We start from the raw sequence: 22,633 nt of genomic DNA on the forward strand, positions 1-22,633 counted from the left end.
CACAGCTGGTAAGAATGTAAAATGTTGTAATGGTCTGGCACTTTCTAAAAAGTTTAAACAAAGAATTATATGACCCAATAATTACACTCCTAGGTATATTCCCAAGAGAAATGAAAACATACATCCACACAGGAATCTGTGTATAGATAGACAGATAGATAGGTATAGCAGAATTATTCATAAAAAGCCAAAAAGTAGAAAAAAATCCAAATGCCAATGAACTGATGAATGGATAAACAAAAGGTGGTATGGCCATACAATAGAATATTCTTCAGCCATAAAAAGGAATGAAATACTAATACATGTTACAACATGGATTAACTCTAAGTTATTATCTAAATTACCCTTCTTACTTAAACAATCACTTCCAAATATGGCTGTACTTTGAAATCACCCGGGGAGTTTATGCAGCTTCCTGGAAATCTTTGAGATCAGGACACCTGAACTTATGTTTAAAATCTACTTCTCAATGACCTCTAAGGTCCGTTATAGCATTAGGAGTTATATGAAATCTGTGATAGTGGGTGACCAACACCTACATTTCTGAAGCAGAGGCAGTAAGAGAACCAAGCCCAATGAACAGTTGTTCCTTAGAACGGGTCTTCCAATAGGTTCTTCTTGAAGCCTAAGCTGCTTCCTCTCTAAGGCATCACTCCACCACACCCCCACCCTCATGGTTGAATGAAGATATTCCTAACAGTGATGAACTATGGCCGAAGCGAAAGACCACGCCTGATGTCATCATGCCTGTGTGAGCTGCTTTAATAAGGAATCACCCATTTTGCTACTAGAGTTTATAATAACCAGTCCCTTCCTCTATGATATAGACATGGTTGGATAGAATGAAGTAATGGACTTCTGACAGTCCCAGGATTTCTGTTTATCAGTAGTTGTATGCTTTTAAGCTAACACAGGTTCAGTGTTAATAATGGGGCTGATTTCTTGTTTATTTGTTTCCCTTAATATTAAAGAACTGAGCTGACAAATGTTCTAGCTACTGAACTCTTGCTGTTCTCACCTAAAGGCAACTGAAGAGAGATGAAGGTAAATACTATAATTATTTCTCTAGACCTATTCCACCATTTTGTCCAATGTATCTTCCCACGGTCTCTCAAAGGACAAGTCTCTATAATATATATTGTTAGTGGAAGTGACTAAGTAGTGTCTATAAGATTAGGAGCAGGGTTGGGGGAGGATGGTCAAACCTACGAGGCAAGCAAATCAGGGAAGAAAAGCATCCTTGAAGGCTTTGGGAAGGGGTTCCAATACCACCTTCCACCACCTTGCTGTGCCTAAAAGGACTGCATTGAGACTACTGCAGGCAGAGCCCCAAACACCAAGGAAGAGTATAATTCTTTGTTTAGCCTAAGAACTAACAGTGCTTTTAAGGTTTTGGCTCATTTTTTTCTTTACCATTTCTAGGAATGTGACCATCATCATCATTGGACTGGACAATTCAGGCAAAACTGTTCTTATGGAGGCGTTCCAAAGGCATAAGGAACTGAGAGCATTAGATACTGGTTTAGGTGTCCATGGGTCCTAGGACCAATGAAATAATCATTCCTTCTTAGCTTTACTTCATGGGCCTCAAATTTTCTTTTCAGGGTAAACACTTCCCAACACACACAGTCTCCCTCCCTCCCTTCTTCCCTCTTTCTCTCTATTTCCCTGTCTCTCTCTCCTTGAGTGTTATCAGCCTGTTTATATAATGTCTGTCACCTGCTCTCTTTACAAGATATCCTAATTGAAGGTCCTCTCATAGTGTCAGTATGAATGAACTTGGACTATGTAAAGCACTGCAGCCAATTATGAAGGATAGCACATTTGAAACAGTGTCTAGTTTCAGAGCTCAATTAAAGTGGATTTGGTCTTTGCTTGTCTAGAGACAAGCGTGGGATGATGAAAAAGTTTAATAACATGAAATTCTTTGTGACAATTTATATAGAAGGTTGGATCTTCAAAAATGTCAGCTTAGAGATGTGTAAGTTTAATACCAGATCTCCAGTTTAATACCTTGACATTTCAAGAAGCAGTTGCACAGAATTTCAGGGAGCTCCTTTCCACTTGTGAAAGCCCAGCTAACTGCTAGCCAATCAAAGAGTGTAGTGCAGTGGCTGCTATAAGATGCCCTCCACTGATTTCTTTTTTAATGGCTACACCCGTGGCATATGGAAGTTCCCACGCCAGGGATTAAATCCGAGCTGCAGCTGCAACCTATGCCACAGTTGCAGTGATGCTGGATCCTTAACCCACGGCACAGGGCTAGGGATCGAACCCTTGCCTCCACAGTGACCCTAGCTGCTGCAGTCAGATATTTTCTGATTTTTAGGGCCACATCTGTGGCATATGGAGGTTCCCAGGCTAGGGGTTGAATCAGAGCTGCAGCTGCTGGCCTACAACACAGCCACAGCAACATGGGATTCAAGCTGCCTTTGCGACCTACACCACAGCCCATGGCCACACCGGATTCTTAACCCACTGAGCAAGGCCTGGGATTGAACCCACATCCTCATGGTTCTTAGTCAGGTTTGTTAACCAACGAGCTATGAAGGGAACTCCCCTGCAGTCAGATTCCTAACCCACTGTGCCACAGCAGGAACTCCTCCACAGATTTTTATTAAATAAAAGAAGGGATGTGATTGAGGTAGTTGTTTTATTTATTTTTATTTATTTATTTTTGGTCTTTTTATCTTTTTAGGGCCATGCCCACGACATATGGAGGTTCCCAGGCTAGGGGTCAAATCGGAGCTGTAGCTGCTGGCCTACACCACAGCCACAGCAATGCCAGATCCTTAACCCACTGAGCGAGGCCAGGGATCAAACCTGCAACCTCATGGTTCCTAGTCAGATTTGTTTCCGCTGTGCCATGACAGGAACTCCAGTTGTTTTATATAATCTGCAGCAATCTGCAAAGTACAGGAAAGGGCTAACCTGACTCCTCTCCCTCTGGCCTACCTGAAGCCAGCATCAATTTCCTTGAAATATAGCAAGAGCCTACTAGCTGATCTTGCCATCTCTAGTTGTCTTCCCCACACAGTTGCCAGAAGGACTTAATGCAAAAATCTGATCACGGCCCTTCCCTGCTTGAAAACATTCAATGCATCCCCCACTGTCATCAAAATAAAACTCACATTTCCTAGCAATATACAAGAAAGGCCCTCCATGATTTGGTCCCAGCTCCATTTCTCACGCTCTCCACATAGGTACCCTGATCGAGCCAGAACAAATGGCTTGCCATTCCTCTGCCATCATATCATTGTAGTTCACATGCTTAGGCTTTCTGTACATGCTCTCCTACTACCTAGCATTTCATCCCCTCCATCATCTCCCTGCTTAATCAAATGCCTCAAGACACAGCCTTGACCTCAGGAAAGCCATCCCTAATGCCCAGCACCCCCTTTCCACTCTGTCATATGCCTCCTTCTATCATGCCCTTATCACAACATCATTACACAACTGCAAGTCCAATCCCTACACTGTGAGCCCTTGAGAAAAAATAATGGATCTTTTCAGCTCTGTGAATGTTCTCCCCCATTCCACCATTCTCCTTAGGCTACATGTTGTCTCTTTCCAACTTCTCTCTCCCTCCCCCTCCCCCATCCCCAGAATGGCAGCCCCAAACACATCTTAGCCAGTGGTTTAGCCTAGTATCCTACCTTACAGGCAGGAAACTTAATTCTTGGCCTCTCCCAGTTCTGAGATAAGCAAAATGGTATAAAGGGAAGCAGCAACATGAAAACCAAGAAGCCAGGATAAATCACAAGATTACTGACAAAAGTGGGGGCACTTTTTAGTGCCCAACTCAGCTCCATCCCTAGATTCCCATCCAGTCTGGCTGGGGCTTGGGAATCTATATTTTAAGAACTCCCAGGTCAGTCAGCTTTGGGAAGCACTCATCTTCAATTACCCCTATGTGATTTTGTCTATGAGAATAGTGTCTGTTTTCCATTCTAATCCCTAGAGGACGGAGCCTGGACTCTTTATCTGTTACTGTGTAACTTGCCTTGTGCTTGGTGAATGACTTGGGGCCGATTCATAAACTAATAGGTTTATGGTTGTGACTTCAATCACAGAGAAGTTTTTAATGACTAAGAACCAAAGTTCCACTGATGTCACATTCTGAAGAATATCTCAAGCCACCTGTGTCTAAGTAGGACTGCCAGAGTCAATCTTGTAGGTTGCTCTGTACCCAGAATGCCTCTTCTACTCTTGCAAATGTTTATGATTGCCAAAAATGCACAAAAGCCTAGGGAGGAACTTCCAATCTACAAGCAGTAACTTGTGTGAACATTTGAAGACTCTGCCTTTAAAACATTTGGGGATATAAGCCATTATTATCAGTGACACCATTCACTGTAACTGTCTTGCCTGGCATGGTCACATAGGGCAAGAAACCAAGGCATGTGCACAAGCAGGAGCTCTGAATGATGGTATTTAAAGCAGTTTCTCTCAAACCCACTATACATTTTAATCATCTGGGGAGCTTTTTAAAAAAAAAATACTGCCTGAGCCCCACCCCAGATCTATGGCCTCAAACCCTCAGAAAATGAGGCCTAGTGTCCTAGGTTTTAAAAGCTCCACAAGGTGATCCTGGAACATAGTGAGTATTGAGAGCCAAAAATCAGAATCACCTGAAGAGCTCTCACACCAACTGACCTGGGACCTGAAGGTTCAGATATTTTGCCCTGGAGATGGCCCTGGAATCAAAATCTTAACAAGCGTACCAGATGACAATAGGCATGAGTTTTACTGCTTGCTAGGGCAGTAGGTCTCAGAATGGAAGGTGCAGAAGAATCACCTGGAGATTTTGTTGACCACAGGGGTTTGCTAAACATACAAATGCTTGGATCCCAAGTAGAGGGATTCTGATTCACGTGGTGCAGAGTAGGACTTCACAACCACCCCGTGTAACTCTGAAGCAGGTAGTACCCAAACTCTGTTTTATGAAACACTCTGCTAGGGATAGAGAGATGGATTCGACTGAGCACTTGTCCTCAGAGTGTTTATAAAATAGAGAAAAGGAGAAATGTAAATTGTCAGGGAACTACTTCTGGTGGCTTCTAGGGTTGGCCAACAATAGATTGAATTATTGAAGAATTGGTAAGGTTTCAGAGTTCCAGTCGTGGCTCAGTGGTTAACGTATCCAACTAGGAACCATGAGGTTGTGGGTTTGATCCCTGGCCTCGCTCAGTGGGTTAAGGATCTGGCGTTGCTGTGAGCTGTGGTGTAGGCCAGTGGCTAAAGCTCCAATTGGACCCCTAACCTGGGAGCTTCCATTTGCTGCTGGAGCAGCCCAAGAAATGGCAAAAAAAAAAAGAATTGGTAAGGTTTCAAGTAAAAAGGAAAAGAAACTAGGGAAAAAATAACAAATCTTGCCTTAATAGAGGAAATTGGACCTTAAAATTACTTTTTTTATGGATTTTTTTTATTTTGCTTTTTGGGGTCGCACCCGTGGCATATGGAAGTTCCCAGGCTAGGGGTCGAATTGGAGCTACAGCTGCCAGCCTACACCACAGCCACAGTAACAAAGGATCCGAGCCATGTTTGTGACCTACACCACAGTTCACAGCAATGCTGGATATCGGACCCACTGAGCGAGGCCGGAGATCAAACCTGCATCCTCATGGATCCTAGCTGGGTTTGTTAACCGCTGAGCCATGAAGGAATTCCTTAAAATTACTTTTAGAGTTTTAACCTATTCACTTATTATTTTAAGTACTCTAATACATACATAACCAATAAGACATCAAAGTTGTGCCTGAAAATTATGTTATGTGAAAGCTATAATTAAAAATAAATCAGAGTTCCCATCATGGCACAGTGGGAACAGAATCTGACTAGGAACCATGAGGTTGCAGCTTCGATCCCTGGCCTTGCTCAGTGGGTTAAGGATCTGGTGTTGCCATGAGCTATAGTATAGGTCACAGACATGGCTTGGATTTGGCATTGCTGTGGTTGTGGTGTAGGCTGGCAGCTGCAGCTCCAATTCAACCCCTAGCTTGGGAACCTCCAGATGCCGCAGGTGCGGCCCTAAAAAGCAAAAAAAAAAAAAAAAAAAAAATCATTGACTAACATAAAACCAGAAGAGGACATTAGGAGATGACATTAAAATGTAACAATATGTCCATAATCACACATACAGAGAGGCATATTATGTATATATGTAAATGTGTGTATAATCATACATTCCCAAAGATCTGAAAGCATCCTCTTTAACTTCTCAGCTATAAGACTCATTCTGGCAGTCCTATTGAAAATGTCCCAGGTAGATTTGAAACTATAAATTAAGAAGCTACTGATTCTGGTCCTAGAACTCCCAGGTATGACTGTAGAGAAATCTATAAAATCATTTTGCTACTATTGTGGGTCCAGAGTTTGGCCAGAACTGTCAGTTCAACACAGTGGAATGTGTCTACAGACTGTCATGCTGATGTGCATTTCTGTGGGGGCTGAGTGAGGGATGGGATGTTCTGTGGGACTGTATGGTGTGGCCATAGCCTTGCAAGGACAAATGTAGCAGAGTTTGGCTGGTTTTTCAGAGAGGAAATATGAAGAAGAGGACTTCATACTCTCATTCACGGTAACAGGCACCATAAACATTTACTGAACACCTACTGTGTGTAAGGGAATGCAAAGGCCCTCCCTCACAGACCTTATATTTTAGGTGGGGAGGTAGGACATGCATAGAATGCGGTGAAGGACCAGTTTAACAGATCACGTGCTCAACGAGAGAGAGAAGTGAGCACTGGGCAGGTCAGAGAGGCTTCCTGGTGAAAGTGGCACTTGAGCTGGATCTTAAAGAAATGGTGGGAGAGAAGACCTTCCTATTCATTTAATCATGCATTCATCCGATTCATTCAACAAATAGTTATTGAGCACCTGTGCGCCAGCTCTGTGCTCAGCACTGTGACTATAACAGTAAATAAAATGGAAGGGGTGCCTATCCTATTGCAGTTTATAACCCAGATAAATAAATCATAGAATACATAGCACTGTCATACGTGTTGTGATTGTGGTAAGCCCAGAAGAAAGCACCTTACCCAGACTGAGGGATGGTAGTGTGAGTTAGAAAAAAGTTTCTAGAAGAAATAAGATCTCAATGGATATCTACAAAACAAAATAGGTGTTAGCCAAGCAGAGAGGAGTGGAAGAGTATTCTAGGCAGCGGGAGTAGCATCTTGTGAAGGCCCAGGGCGAGGGAGAACAGGACACTCATGTGGAATGGGGGTGGGGAGGCACGTGAGTCAAGAAGCAGAGGAAGCAGGAGACTTGAGTGTGTACCAGGGACCCTGGAAGCCAGTCAGGGTAGAGATGGATCTGGCATATTAGGAGGCAGAGGAGTCTGTATTCCATCTTCGGAGCAGTGGGCACTCACCGAAGGTTACAGAACCAGGAGCATGGGCAAGTGCCGGTATAGGAAGATGAATGCGTGAAGGAGAGCAGGATGGCAGGATACCTCAGTGGGATTCCTCAGGGCAGGCTCTAATCAATGTTTGGATCACCATTTAACAAACCCTTTCATCTGACTACACGTAATTCCCGTCTTGTTGTTGCTTCTCTCTTCCCCCATGCATAGTTCTCCCCAGTAGGATAGACAGTCATATGAAATCTGAACTGACCACACTCCTGCTGGATGATTACGAAGTTTCCATCTATGACCTAAATGGAGACACGAAGGGCCGAGAAACCTGGCCAAACTACTACGCGCAGGCACACGGACTTGTTTTTGTCCTGGACTCCAGCGACTTTGAACGCATGCAGGAAGTGAAGGTCATCTTTACGCGACTGCTGTCTGATAGAGTGGCCGGGAAACCATCCTACTGCAAGATTCCGCCTTTGTGTCCAACTTCCCCTTCCCATTTTGCACCTTTAGAAGAGAAACAACTCTGAAAATGTACTAAGAACTGTTGAACTGTATACTTTAAATGGGTGAATTGTGTAGTATGTGAATTATGTCAATAAAGCTGCCATATATACATAGAAACTGACAGGTGAAGGGTTAGGTGGTCCCTGGGTCATATCCAGCTAGACCTCTTTTCCTCTTTGGCCCAGTGAGGGGGAGTGGCCCAGTTCTCAGGGGGAAGTTTTGTTTATTTTAGGGCCACACTTGTGGCATATGGAGGTTCCCAGGCTACAGGTTGAATCGAAGCTATAGCCGCTTGGCCTACACCACAGCCATAGCAATGCCAGATCTGAGCCGAGTCTTCAGCCTACACCACAGCTCACAGCAACCCCAGATCCTTAATCCACTGAGCGAGGCCAGGGATCAAACCTGCATCCTCATGGATGCTAGTCAGATTCGTTTCCACTGAGCCACGACAGGAATTCCAGGGGGCAATTTTCAAGAGCCACTTTCTATCAGACACTGCCATGGAGGAACCAATTACCTAATTGTGCAAAGGTAATTTTGAAGGCAGGCATCAAAGGGAAATATAGAATGGTATCTGGATCTTCTACCCCCTCCCCATCCCTCGACTTTTTCTGAAGACCGCCTTGCTAAATTTGCTTCTCTTTTCTGGCTTCAGTCTCTGACCCTGAGACAATGGCAGAAAACCCCCCATTTTGTATATTCAACACCAATGGCCTCTTCCCTTGGCAGAGTGCCCAAGAGTTATGTAACTAACACTTATTCCAGGGTGATAGTTCGGGTGGCCCGTCCATCCTCATCCCCCCACCCCCACGAAACTCCCTTTTATCCTTTTTGGTTCCTTCTTAGCACCCCCAGCTCAAGCATGAACAGAGTTTGGAGGAGGATATAAAAGCTCTAAATCTGTTCACATCCCAGTTAGCAATTCTAATTAAAGTTTGAGGCTGTCGTGTCGACAAAGTGAGAAGAAATGAGGCCTAGGGATTATCTCAGATTCAAATTATTTGTGCTATTCTTTCCTCCATTGAGAGTTGGCTAGGAAAATGTCTGGCTCACCTCACTGGGTAGGGCTTAAAAGCTAGTCCCTGGATATACAGCAGTTGTAACAGCATTGATCATCTCTCTTTCCCTTCTTTTCTTGCCCTTGACTTCTATTTCTGTTTCATCCTTCCTCTTCTCCCTCCCTCTCTCCAATGCCCCACTCCAGCCTGGCCAATAAGCAAGACAAGAAGGACGCCCTTCTACCTTGTGATATTATTGAATATCTGCTGCTGGAAAGGCTAATGAACGAGAAGAAGTCCTGGTGCCGACTGGTGAGTGTCCAGTCCTCCCCTCCCTTACCTTCTCAAGAAAGGACATTGCCTCCCTTAGCTCAGTACATAATCAGCCTCCTATGTCCGGTCTCAGGCAAAGCCTCTCCCCAGCAGGCAACAACTACAGTGATGAATTCTGACTCAACCGTGATAATAAAAATCACACTCTTAGAACACTTTCACATCTGTTTTCTCATTAGGCCTGCAAAATACCTCTTTAAAGTTGGAAGTTTCAATAAATTCATTTTATGGATACGAAAGCTAAGGCTCAGAGACTCTGAGTGACTTGTTCAAGGTCACATATCCAAGACATTACCCTTGATTAAAGGACCTTAGCTTCTGTACCCTTCTTTTACTTTTTCAGGAGTGATTGCTGGGTGTCTCCTAGGAAGTCTTAAGAACCAAATACCATATGATATCACTTATAATGGGAATCTAATATCCAGCACAAATGAACATCTCCTCAGAAAAGAAAATCATGGACTTGGAGAAGAGACTTGTGGCTGCCTGATGGGAGGGGGAGGGAGTGGGAGGGATCGGGAGCTTGGGCTTGTCAGACACAACTTAGAATAGATTTACAAGGAGATCCTGCTGAGTAGCATTGAGAACTTTGTCTAGATACTCATGTTGCAACAGAGCAAAGGCTGGGGAAAAAATGTAATTGTAATGTATACATGTATAAAAAAAAAAGATATCCACTAAGTGGCAAAGATTGGTGGAGTGGTTGTTTGTTTCCTAAAAGTTTTAGGATTTTAGCTTTATTCAAGGTTAACAATTCATTTAAAGTTAAGTTTTTTGCCTTTTTAAAATTTTTATTAAAGTATAGTTGACTTACAAAAAAAAAAAAAAGAACCTTACAAGGCACAGCAGACCTCATGTGTACCTCTGCCTTTTGGTTGAAGGTGATTTGGACTGTGGGCCCCAGGGGTCCCAGGCTCCTGGGATGGAGCCTTATCTTCTCTTCTTGTCACAGGAATCTTGTTCAGCCATCAAAAACCTCCAAAGAAGGAGCCATCAGCCTATAATTGAAGGCCTGCGCTGGCTGTTATCTGCCATTGGGAATAAATATGAAGAGCGGTGTACTCGCCAACAGGCACTCCCGTTGGGCATCCCAGCCTCCAAGGGTGCCACAGGCTTTGGAGAAAGATGCTCATCAGAAAGGTACCGAGCTGCCTCTATTAGGTGTACAAGAATGGACGTAGGAGTCAATCTTCAACACAAGCAGGGAGTTCTGGGAGGGGCTTGGATTCTGCACAGTGCTGAGCAAGTCTCTAAAGATCAGTTGGCTCAAATGAGGCAAAGGCAGTGACCATGAACACTCACACATGGTTAGGTACACCCCTCATCCCCACCCCTACCCCCAGCACAACTTGAGTAGTCATGTTAGTGGGATGACTTGTATAAAGGTAAAGCCATTAGTATTAGAGCTTCTCTAAAACAGGGTTTCTATTCTCTGGTTTGTCATATAGAGGAGAAAAGGGACATGAGCCCCTTAAGGAGCTTACTGGCAATATTCTATGGATGAATGTCCTGGAGCTGCCCCACATTCTCTGTATCCTATTTGCTGATTCTCCCACTAATAAGGAAAGATGGGAGAGAATAGGCATGTGGAAAAGAAGAATAGGACAAAAAAAAACCAAAAAAACAAAAAAACAAAAAATGGGAAGTGATGAAGATTTTGAAGAATAAAAGGACTAAATGTCCTCTTGCTCTGTTGTGCCTTTCATTATCCAAAGACACATGGCAGGGATGGGGTGATGGCTGCATCTGATGAAGGGGTTTGTGTATTTTCACTACAGTTTTGTCCTTTCTATCTTCCCTAGCTCCACTACCAGGATGGGAATGTCCAAAGAAAAGAGACCAAATCTGGGACAACGCTCAATGGAACCTAGGCCTCTACAGTCAATCCTACAGGTAAATGGCTCATTAAATGTTACTGCCCCAGGGACCAATCCCTGAACTCTCAGGAACTGACTTTTTTGTTTGTTTTGTTTTTTGCTTTTTTTTTGGGCCACACCTGCAGCATATGGAAGTTCCCAGGCTAGGGGTTGAATTGGAGCTGCAGCTACCAGCCATAGCCACAGCCACAGCAATGCAGGATCCAAGCTGTTTCTGCGACCTATACCGCAGCTCACAGCAATGCTGGATTCTTAACCCTCTGAGTGGGGCCAGGAATTGAACCCATGTCCTCTTGGATACTAGTTAGGCTTGTTACCTCTGAGCCACAACAGGAACTCCCTTTTTTTTCCCCCTCCATCTTCTTGCTATACAGAAAGAAGGTATAAGAATAAGACCTAAAAAGAACATATCAGTAACATTTGCTTTAGACGAACCCATGGAGGAAAGTGAATGTTCTGGGGGAAAGAGAGCTCATAACACCTCTGAGCTTCGCTACAATCAGAGTGTTGGCTTGCAGCGCACAGCTCCATATGCCAAGGACAATCTTTTTGAAGGTAATGCTGGATCAGTGATTAGTCAGAGGAGAAAAGGTATAAGGTCTTCTCTCATGATTTATAAAACAGTATTCTTATTTTGAGTCCAAAGCTCTTTTCTCATACTATGCTTAGGGGTCAGTAGAAAGAGGAGTAGATGAAGTGTAGGGAGAGAGCTTGGGTACTACTAGCTGGCTGCCTAGTATGATGCCCCAGCACTGGCTGACACAAGATCTTTGTTTGGATGGCTGTAGGGTTATCTTAAAGGTTATGATTTCCAGTGGTGGAAGTACAAATTGGCATGACCTTTAGTTTGGTTGTCTGTCTCCCTCTTATTCTCCGTCTCTCAATATGTACATAAAGAACTTTAAAATTGTGGAAATCCTATGAGCCGATCATCTCACGTCTTGAATGGCAGCCAAAGATAATTACACAAGCACCCCAAAAAGGATGCTCATGGTTGTTCAACCACAGCATTGTATATAACAGCTAAAAAGTGGAAACAAGCTAAATGTCTAACAATGGAGAATGGCTAAATAGATCAAGGTATGTCCACACAATGGAATACTATGCAGACATTAAAAAGGCTATGTGGAGATTCTAGGTGCTTTTGAGAAGTAAGGGCCAAGGTACCTTTCTAGGGATTTTTGTTTCGTTGGAAAATTTCTTTATACTCACCTATTATTTCTTCCAATATACTAAAGGCACTAAAAAAAAGCTGTGGAGTTCCCACTGTGGTGCAACAGGATTGATGGTGCGTCAGGAGCCCTGGGACACAGGTTCAATCCCCAGTCTGGCACAGTGGGTTAAGGATCAGGTGCTGCTGCAGCTGTGGCCTAGATCGCAACTATGGCTAGGATATGATCCCTGGCCCAGGAACTCCATACGCCTCGGGATGGCCCAAAAAAAATGAAAAAATAAAAAAATAAAAAAAGGTGTGAGGACTTAAAGACCCATTGTTGTTAATGGTTACTCCATCTCGGTGTCCTTTGGCCCCAGTCTCCATGACTGTAAACTGTCAGTATTATAATGTCACCTCTGCTCTCCCAGGGATCTGGCCCTTCAGGCTACCCTGGAGCCTGGGGTTGTTACACCTATAGAGAGGGGTCTGGACTTGGCCACGGCCAGTGAGGAGGAGGGAGGCACTGCCCCGGGGATGAGGATGCGAATTGAGAGGAAGGAATCTGGCAGAAGAGCAGAGGAAGTGTTTTTCTAGATGTCAGAATCTACCCCTTAATCCCTGCCCAAGGCTGAAATCCATTTTTATTTCTATAAGCTCAGAACCAAGGGCAAAAAGAGAATGGACACCCGGGACACACAGGAGATGTGCCTGTGGTTAGTATTCCTTAAGTGAAGAAGGCAAGGGGGAGAGAAAGTATGAGGCTAGGGCAGAAGGTGGGTACCTGGTGGGCTGAAATCTACACCCCTTGGAAAGGAGCTAACACCCTCCTCACCTGGAAGGGCAGGAAGCCTGATTGATGCTTAGCTTGGCTTACTCTAACTGCTGTTTTCTTTCTCTTTTTAGACTTTTGACAGAGCACTAAAGATTAAAATGGAGGGAAGGCAAGAGAAGCATCTCATTTCCCTCCTTATGTAAATGGGTTCATCTACAGAACCATTAGGATTGCTCACTTTTTCAATTTCTGTTTGGTAATATCTCTGCAGTCCCCCTACAACTCCATTTACTAACATAATATCCCTGAGAACTCCCATTGTTCCTGTACATCGGCATTCTAGCCACCAAATGAATTTTATCCCTACCGAGAGGCTCACGACCAGTTAGGGGGTATCCGTGTGAGAATGAAGATGACCTTGGCAAAGAAGATGAGAGCCTTGAGGTCTTTGTGCCCAGATGCTCCTGATGAAGTTTGTGAACAACATGTCATGGGTGACCAAGTGAAAGTACACCTTAGAAGTACAGGGTTAGTTTAGAATTATACTCCTCACCCCTCTAAGGTTCTAGGGTGGAAGTGGATTGGCATAAATAAATAAAACGTTTCTACTGAGAATTATGCTCTGCTGAATCACTTTCAGTCATGCCTCTGAAAACAGCTCAGTTTTAAATTCCCAGCCACTATCTGGGAAGCCTGGCAACAATTTTTTATGCCGTCCCTTTAGGAACAGCAATTGCTGTCTCTCCTAACACTTGTGTTAGGTCTGCAAAAACTGTATGAACTTAAAATTAAACACATTCAACTCTCCATCCCAAGGTGGGTAGTGCTGGTAGTCATCATTCACTATTACTACAACTGTTACTTTCACCATCAGAACTACAGCCCCCACTTACCAAGTGCCTTCTGGATGTCAGGCACAGCACAAAACCCTTCACATTCACTATCTCATTCATAACAACCCTTAGGGGTAGGTAGCATACCTGCATTACCCAGATGAAGAAACTAAGGGCCAGAGAAGTTAAATAACTTATCCAAGGTCCCGCAGCCTGTAAGAAGCAGAGCAGGGAACTGAATGCAGATCTGACCCTGGAGCTACTTTAAGCCAGAAAGATCTGTTTCTGCTTTTCTCAAACTTTAGCCAGAAAGAGAAAGTTATCCCCAGGAAAAATGCTGAAGCCTAGCCATGCCCATGTCAGGAGAATTACGTTGATAGCAATAAGCACACCCATGGTAAATAGAAGACACAGGTGAGTGAGCCCTTCCACTGTGCTGGTCTAAGTGCTTTACATATATTACTGCCTTTCTTCTTCGTAAGCCTGTAAGGTCGGTTGTATTATCATCATCTTACAGAGGCAGAAATTGCTGTTCAGAGAGGTCAAGTCATTTGTCCCAGGGCACCCATTAAGCAATGGCAGAACCGGTTTTCAAACTAGGTCCAGCTCCATAAATCACGCTCTTAACTCCTACCCTACATGGTCTCCCCAAGCAGTAAAAACCAACTAGACTATAATTGTTTCCAATAGAAACCTGGCACAGAAAGATCAGTCTCACAACTCCATCTGGAGGGCCTGACACTGAGGCTGCAGCATTCGCTATTATGCACTGCATGTGGCCTTATGTCCGAGGGGACTAACCCCAGGCACCTTGTGGGACTTTGACAAGATTCTGACTGAGCTTATTAGTCATGGAGCTGGAGGGAAACTTAAAGAACCTCCTCCAGTCACCCCAGTTGTTAACAGATGAGGAATTTGTTTGTTTCTTTTTTTTTTTTTTTTTTTGCTTTTAGGGCTGCACCCTCAGCATATAGAGGTTCCCAGGCTAGGGGTCGAATCGGAGCTATAGCCACTGGCTTACACCACAGCCACAGCAATGTGGGCTCTCAGCCAAGTCTGCAACCTACACCACAGCTCATGGCAAGGCTGGATCTTTAACCCATGAGCAAGGCCAGGGATTGAACTTGAGTCCTCATGAATACTAGTCAGATTCATTTCCACTGAGCCATGACAGGAACTCCCCAGATGAGGCATTTGATACAGAGTGGTTAAGCAACCTGCCCAAGACTGTACAGCTGACCAATGACAGACATGCTCCTAAAATCCAGATCACTGGAGTTGTCCAAGCCAGTGTACTATCTTCCCTGTCCCAATCTACTCCATCTTCTCTGGGCTCTCTCTGGCTGCTCTTGACCCACTTACTCTCCTCTACTTTACCCAATAAATATCACCAGAGAAGTCTGCTGCCAATCATTCTCACCCAGGGAGGCAACAAATATCTCTACTGAAGAAGAATTTTATGAGGCAGGAGTCTATAAATCAATAAACCAACATCCTTCAGAAATCCAAATGATCCACATTTCTCTTTATGGCATGTGTGTCTCTGAAGCAGGCATTATTTTCTCAGCAAACACGGAAGAAAAAGCATGGCTAAAAGGGTGGGAATATGGGCAGGGTGGAGAATTTAGGTTAAATAACCTCTGACAAAACTGGATCTCAGTATATGGGCAAATTTTCCTTTGTACAATATACATGATCCTGGGTGGCAATCAAGTTTTTCAAACATAGACTCTATTAATCACAAAAAAGTTATTCAAAGAACACCCCTTTGGAGTTCCTGTTGTGGCTCAGCGGGTTACAAATACAACTAGTATCCATGAGGATGCAGGTTGGATCCCTGGCCTCGCTCAGTGGGTTAAGGATCCAGTGCTGCTGTGAGCTATGGTGTAGGTTGCAGATGCAGCTTGGTGCCTGCATTGCTGTGGTGTGGCTGGCAGCTGTAGTTGGTTGGAACCCTAGTCTAGGAACTTCCTTTTTGCCACAGGTGCGGCCTTAAAAAAAAAAATCCCCCCCAATACAGCCAGCCTGCCCTTATTTATTCATTTTTTTTTCTCTTTTTATGGCCGCACCTGTGGCACATGAAAGTTCCCAGGCTATGGGTCAAATCAGAGCTGCAGCTTCTGGCCTATGCCACAGCCACAAGGCCAGATCCAAGCATATCTGTGATCTACGCCACAGCTTGTGACATCACCAGATCCTTTAACCCACCGAGAAAGGCCAGGAATTGAACCTGTGTCCTCACAGACACTATGTAGTGTTCATAACCCACTGGGCCATGATAGGAACTCTGCCTTATTTATTTGTTTGTTTGTGTTTTTTGCTTTTTTAGGGCCACATGTGCAGCATATGGAGGTTTCCAGGCTAGTGGTCAAATCAGAGCTGCAGCTGCCAGCCTACACCACAGCCATAGCAACCCCATATCTGAGCTGCATTTGTGACCTACACCACAGCTCGCAACAATGCCAGATACTTAACCCACTGATTGAGGCCACGGATTGAACCGGCATCCTCACGGATACTAGTCAGGTTTGTTAGCCCTGAGCCACAAAGGGAACTCTGTGCCTCATTTATTTTTGAGTGAAGAATTTTGGTGCTGTAAGCTGTTATGTGACTTGTCAATCCCCTTATCAAGCTGGGTTATGGGACACTTTCCCCCAGTGAAGACAGGAATAAGAATACCTACCTCATAGGCTTGTTGTGAGGATCAAAGCGGACAATCTAGTGGGGTGTCCAACACATAATAAGTAGCTCCTTAAATGTTAGCTACTAATATTACGATAGGGGAGGATCTTAGATCATTAGGCAGCTAATGGGAGAAGTGTCCTCTTTTCCGCAAGGAACAACCCAAAGAGAGATGTCTTGGATTCTAGAATACAAAGAGCATAGAGAATCTAGGGTAACTATAACCACTGCCAACCACTGCTTCCCATATCCTTGAGAACCCTAAATCTGCCAACAAAGGGCTTACAAATCTGTCTCAGCATGGCAACCCGGGGACCAAGATTAATGAGAGTTTCTTGAGCCTTGAGGGCAAATTTTCTCTCAGGCAAGTGGTTGCCTTGGAGTTTCTTTGCTTTCATTGTCAAGGTCTTGGCCTTCCTCCTCCAGGACTTTTAAAGCCTAGCTCCTGTCAAAGCTAGGTTTCAAACATTTGATCCTGGCCCATCATTCAACAAGCCCCATGTGGCCCCGGGTACTTGGCCATTTTGTCTTGTAAGACAGGCTAGAGAATTCAATATGTATATGTACAAGGGCCCCTTTTCTCTGAATGGTTTTTATTCCTGAAATCCTCCCCCCCTTTTTTTTTTTACTCCTGAAATCTTGTTACTACTTTTCATATGTTGTTTCTACTCTCCCTGAAGTGCCCAATCAACAGGGTTGGTATTTGGTGTGATCTGCAGAGCACAGGTCAGAGAGTCAGTACACTGTTAAAGATGAAGGACGAACTGTGGGAATTTAGGGTTGGGACATGGAAACCAAGAGTAGCTAAGGTAGCCAGAAATCCTCTGGAGATGTGAAAGTTTGTTGCTTGGGCCATTCCAATTGTGTTCTGAATATCACTCTTCCCTCCTGGTAACCTATTAAAATCACTCTTTTTTTTTCTTTTTACAACTGCACCTGTGGCATATGAAAGTTCCCAGGCTAGGGGTGGAATCGGACCTGCAGCTGAGGCCTACACCACAGCCACAGCAATTCCAGGTCCGAGCCGCATCTGTGACCTATACTGCAGCTTGCAGCAATGCCAGATCCTTAACCCACTGAGAGAGGCCAGGGATTGAACCCACATCCTCACAGACACAATGTCGGGTTCTTAACCTGATGAGCAGCAATGCGAACTCATAAAATCACTTGTTTTCAAGGCAGTTGAAACTTGCAAGATTTAACCAAATGCACAACACGGCTCAGGAGAATTTTGCCAACTAGAACTTTTACCTATGAAACATGATTGGCTATGGGTGGGGTAGGGTTGAGCCTGGACTCACTGCTTTGTCACTCACCCCTGCAAACCCTTTACTGGATGGCCAAAACTTGGATTTCTGACAGGAAGGGGTGTAGAGGAGAGGAGCTCTATCACCCAGCTTTCCAGGACTTGAAAGCAGCCCTCCATCCTACTTCATTTTCAAGGTGTGCTTCAAAGAACTGTAGCCATGGCACCCCTGACCTGCACCTTATTTCTTTGGCTAGAATAATTTATCCTACCACTCCTCTTGCCTTTCCTCTCATATCCAGCCCTGTGGGAACACCATGGAATTGTTATCCCAGGCGAGAGAGGAAGCAGCAGAAACTTCCTACTGTTGGCAGGGAGATCATAGTGACTGAGGGTCGTGGGAGTTGGGGGGCTTGTACTTCCACTCTGATGTCCATGATGAGCCCCCGGCTCAGGTCCAGGGAGTCCAGGAGGCTCTGCTGTTGGGTGGTGGGCAGAGCGATGTTAACAGAGCACTCAAACTGTGCTGTGCAACGATGACTCAAGAATCCCACGCAATCCCACGCTCCTGTAAGTCGCCACTTCCAGGAACTAAAATAGACCTCTGGTGCTAAGAGACTGCAGGCCTTTTATATCTGCTCCGAAAAAAAAGAAGCCCAGCCCTAAGAACTACCCTGCTATTTGGTACAATGGAATGTTATACGGCCATTAAAGATGACAATTATGCACACTGTGCGGGTGAGAACCAGAATGTGAAACAATGCAACATGAAAATAGCAAAATGGGGAAAAGGTACACATGCTGATCAGAACTATGGAAAACATACATAGAAGAGGTCATCCCTAAAGAGCCGAAGGGAATGAAGAGCGCCGTAGTCCTTTCGGTTTCCACCCCTCCTCCGCCAACACGTTTTGTAATAATATACTTTCTAAAATTGCCATGCTGGTCACAATAGGTTACTGAGGCACCTGCCTTTTAACTGACACAGGAGTTAACTCTGCAGATCATTCGATTCAGGGAATAAAGAACTGAATGCTGGTGCTTTAAGATGACTGGATCCTTCCTCACCCCTCTCCTCAAGATCAGAGCACAGATTACTATTTCAGGCTTAGCACTACAATGAGAAATTCCTTCCCAACACCTAGCCCACCAAACTCTCAGATGGGAGTTTAAGAGAACTTGTACTTGGACCTCTCTTAAGTCAGGCTGCTATGTTTTTAACTAAGCTAGCTTATAGGGAGAGAAAGGAACTGTTTTTGTTTTTTTGTTTTGTTTTGTTTTTTGGTTTTTTTGGTAGACTGCCAGAAATTTCTTAAAGTAAAAGAATTGCAAAATGCTCTCCTCCAGCCCCTCTCATGTCACCTTGTCACCTTGTCACAGGTAGTGCTTACAGTTAGCCAAACATTTGGCACATACATGAGGACAATTATTCTCTTTCTGGGGCCCTGGCCTCAACACCTGCCCAGATTTAGGTTTTCTAGAATTAGCTTCCAATCAGTATGTTTAGTTTTTAAAAGACTACGTGTAATGTTTAACTTAGTATTTTTAAATAATTTTAGGTTTATAGAAGAGTTGTAAATATAGCACAAAGAGTTCCCATATATCCTTCACCCAGCTTCCCCACATGTTAGCACCTCACATAACTCCGGTACATTGATCAAAACTCTGACATTAACATTAGCACAATGCTACTTACTAAACTAGAGACTTTATTCATATTTCACCAGTTTTTCCACTAACATCCTTCTTCTCTTCAGGATCCAATCCAGGATCCAATGTAGCATATATAGTATGTTTAGCTAAAAAAAAAAGAAAAACACCCCGAGAAACAAGTTTCCTTTTAGGAAGTGGAACAGGTAAGCCAATAGATGTCTGGGCAGTGCATGATCCTGAACTATTCTACCTAGAAGGGAATTCTATCCCTTCTGTACCAAAGCCCTTAACTCATAACACCTCATCAGAGTTATTTTCAGAAAACATGTGTTACATCAGTAGTACAAAGAGATCTGAAAAGTAGGTTATTTTAGCAACCAGTACTATGAGGGTGACAAAATGAGAGAGATGGCCTTATCTGTTTCCCATGTTTCATTTTTCTTCAAACTGTATTTAAACTTTTCTACAAGAAGCTGTAATATTTGACTATAATATAAATGCTGAGAACACCCTCACCAGCAGGGAAAGGACTCTTCACAACGTGTGTTTGGTTTTGTTTGCCTGAAATTAAGTACTGAAATCTTACATAAATAAAATTGATTAGGTTATCTTAGCTCGTTCATCTCAAGAGAGAGACGGGAAAGCAGATTATGACATCTGTTTATTTCTTCAACAAAATTCCTTCAAAAAATTATTAAGAATAACTCCTACAAATAACAAAGGCTGGAGAGGGTGAGAAGAAAATGGAATATTCCTTCACTTTTGGTAGGAATGTAAATTGGTGCAACCACTGTGGACAACAGTTTGGAGGTACCTCACAAAACTAAGGATTGAACTACCATATGATCTAGCAATCCCACTCCTGGGCATATATCCGGATAAAACATTCAATGAAAAAGATATATGCACCCTTGTGTTCACTGCAGCACTATTAACAATAGCCAAGACACAGAAATAACCTAAATGTCCATTGATAAATGAATGGATTAAGAAGGTGTGATACATATACACAATGGAATACTACTCAGCCATAAAAAAGAACAAAATAATGCCATTTGCAACAATATGGATACAACTAGAGAGCCTCATGCTAAGTGAAGTAAGTCAGGAGGAGAAAGACAAATACCATAGGATATCACATATCTGGAATCTAAAATATGGCACAAATGAACCTAGCTACAAAACAGAAACAGACTCATAGACATAGAGAACAGACTTGTGGTTGCCAAGGGGGAAGGGTGAAAGGAGTGGGATGGACTGGAATTTGGGGGTTGGTAGATGCAAAGTATTACATTTAGAATGGATAAGCAATGAGGTCCTACTGTACAGCACAGGGAGCTATATCCAATCTCTTGGGAAAGAACATGATGGAAGGTAGTATGAGAAAAAGAATGTATATATATATATGTATGACTGGGTCACTATGCTATACAGCAGAAATTGGCACAACATTATAAATCAACTATACTTAAATAAATTTTAAAAAAGAATAACTCCCCCTTAATCCATGCCGATTATGTGCCAGGCAATTTGCAAACTGCTTTACATATACTTTTTCACTGAATGGGTCACAACAATCCCATGAGGTAAGTACTATTATTATTACCCTTCTTTTACAAGAAGAGGGGCAGGGAACAGAAGATTGATGAGGTTAAGTAACTCACCAAAGGTCACACAGCCTGTAAGTGATGGAGCCAGGATTCAAGGGTAGGTCAGCCTGATTCCAAAGCTGGTCATCTTGGCCAGTGTGCTTCTCTGAGCACCTGCTACATTTCAGACACTAAATACAGCAATGAACAGCCCTCATTCCTTCAAATCTTACAGTTTCGTTGAAGAAGGGAGACCATTAAACAGCTATGTAACAGCCCTTTCTTCTCAGAAATTCCTTGGATTGGTCACAAGGAAGGGTGATCAGTAAATGCAAGCAGTGAATCCTAACATCTTTAAATATTTAAATTCATTTTTTAGGTCCTTAGAGGAAATACTTCTCATCATGTACCTTGAGGATCCCTAACAGTTAGGAATGGACTTGATGATATTGACGTGTTTCTCCATTTTGTGGCTCTGGGTCTTGCCACCCCACTTAGTCTCCTTTGAGGAGAAACAATGGGAAATACAATGTGCATATACATATAATGATGGACTCAAATCAGCCAATGGAAATTTTTAAAGTCTGGGACATAATAATTATACTCCATTTCAACTGTCCTTTTGCACTTGCATTAATCAGTGAACTCTAAGGGAGCTTCATTTGGTTCATGACTGTACTTTATGGGCATGCCATTTTGAAATACATTTCTTAGAAAAATGACAATGATGACCGTGTAAATTATAAACTGGCAATGTGATTTTGAAAGTGAAGTTTTGGAAGACTTAAATTTCAGCAAATGACAATCATTCTCCTCTCTCCCAACCTCCAAACCATCAAAAACTAACCCTGCGGTTTTCAATGCTGGCTGCACATGAGAATCACTGGGAAAACTTCAAAATTACCAATGTCTGTGTCCTACCCCCAGAGAGTGTGATGATTTAATTGATCCGGGGGTATGGTTTGGGTTTTGGAAGTTTTAAAAGAGCCCCAGGGGATTTTATAATATACAGACAAGTTTGGGAACCACAGCCCTAAATAGAAGATCATAACCTTGGTTGTGCATTAGAATCACCCTGGGGGAGTCTTTGAAAAATCCAGGATACCTGGACCACATCCCAGACCAATAAAATGAGATCTGAGGGTGATGCCCAACTGCCAGGAACCAGGATTTTCTGAACTTCTCCCAAAGGAGTCCAAAGTATAGCCAAAACTGGGAAGCACAGCCTTAGGTGCAACTCTACCCCTGCAATAAGCATAATAGCAAGATTTGCATTCAGAGGTTCAGCAACTCTAAAATAAGCCTAATGAGAAGTCAGTTCTATTATTTCTTTTTTGTCTGTGCCTGTAGCATGTGGAAGTTCCCAGGTCAGGGACTGAACCCACACCACAGCAGAGACCCACGCTGCTGCAGTGACAACACCAGATCCTTAATCTGCTGACCCACAGGAGAACTCCCAGAGAAGTCAGTTCTAGAAGACTGGTAGGAAACCAGGCTGAAGACAAACCCTTAGAACAACTGTCTTACTTTAATATTAAAATAAGCTCACTTTTCTCTTGCCATGTATGAGGGTCTATTTTCAGACTTGTCAAGTATTACTGTAACTGATGTTATCTAAGCCTCA

At 43.4% G+C, this 22,633-nt stretch overlaps 2 protein-coding genes across 3 annotated transcripts in view; one reads left to right on the forward strand and one right to left on the reverse strand.

Moving 5' to 3' along the window:
• TRMT2B (tRNA methyltransferase 2 homolog B) overlaps positions 1 to 22,633 on the reverse strand; it is a 102,680-nt gene that overhangs the window by 32,885 nt on the left and 47,162 nt on the right. The window lies entirely within an intron of this gene.
• On the forward strand, positions 986 to 12,312 carry ARL13A (ADP ribosylation factor like GTPase 13A). Its single transcript, XM_047764303.1, is given in 7 exon segments — positions 986 to 1,044; positions 1,423 to 1,493; positions 7,577 to 7,838; positions 9,075 to 9,180; positions 10,154 to 10,341; positions 11,004 to 11,094; positions 11,453 to 12,312. Coding segments are annotated over 7 exon segments (1,041 nt in total). The 3' UTR covers positions 11,717 to 12,312.

The sequence above is a fragment of the Phacochoerus africanus genome, chromosome X (genome assembly GCF_016906955.1).
Source record: "Phacochoerus africanus isolate WHEZ1 chromosome X, ROS_Pafr_v1, whole genome shotgun sequence".
NCBI classification, from domain to species: Eukaryota; Metazoa; Chordata; class Mammalia; order Artiodactyla; family Suidae; genus Phacochoerus; species Phacochoerus africanus.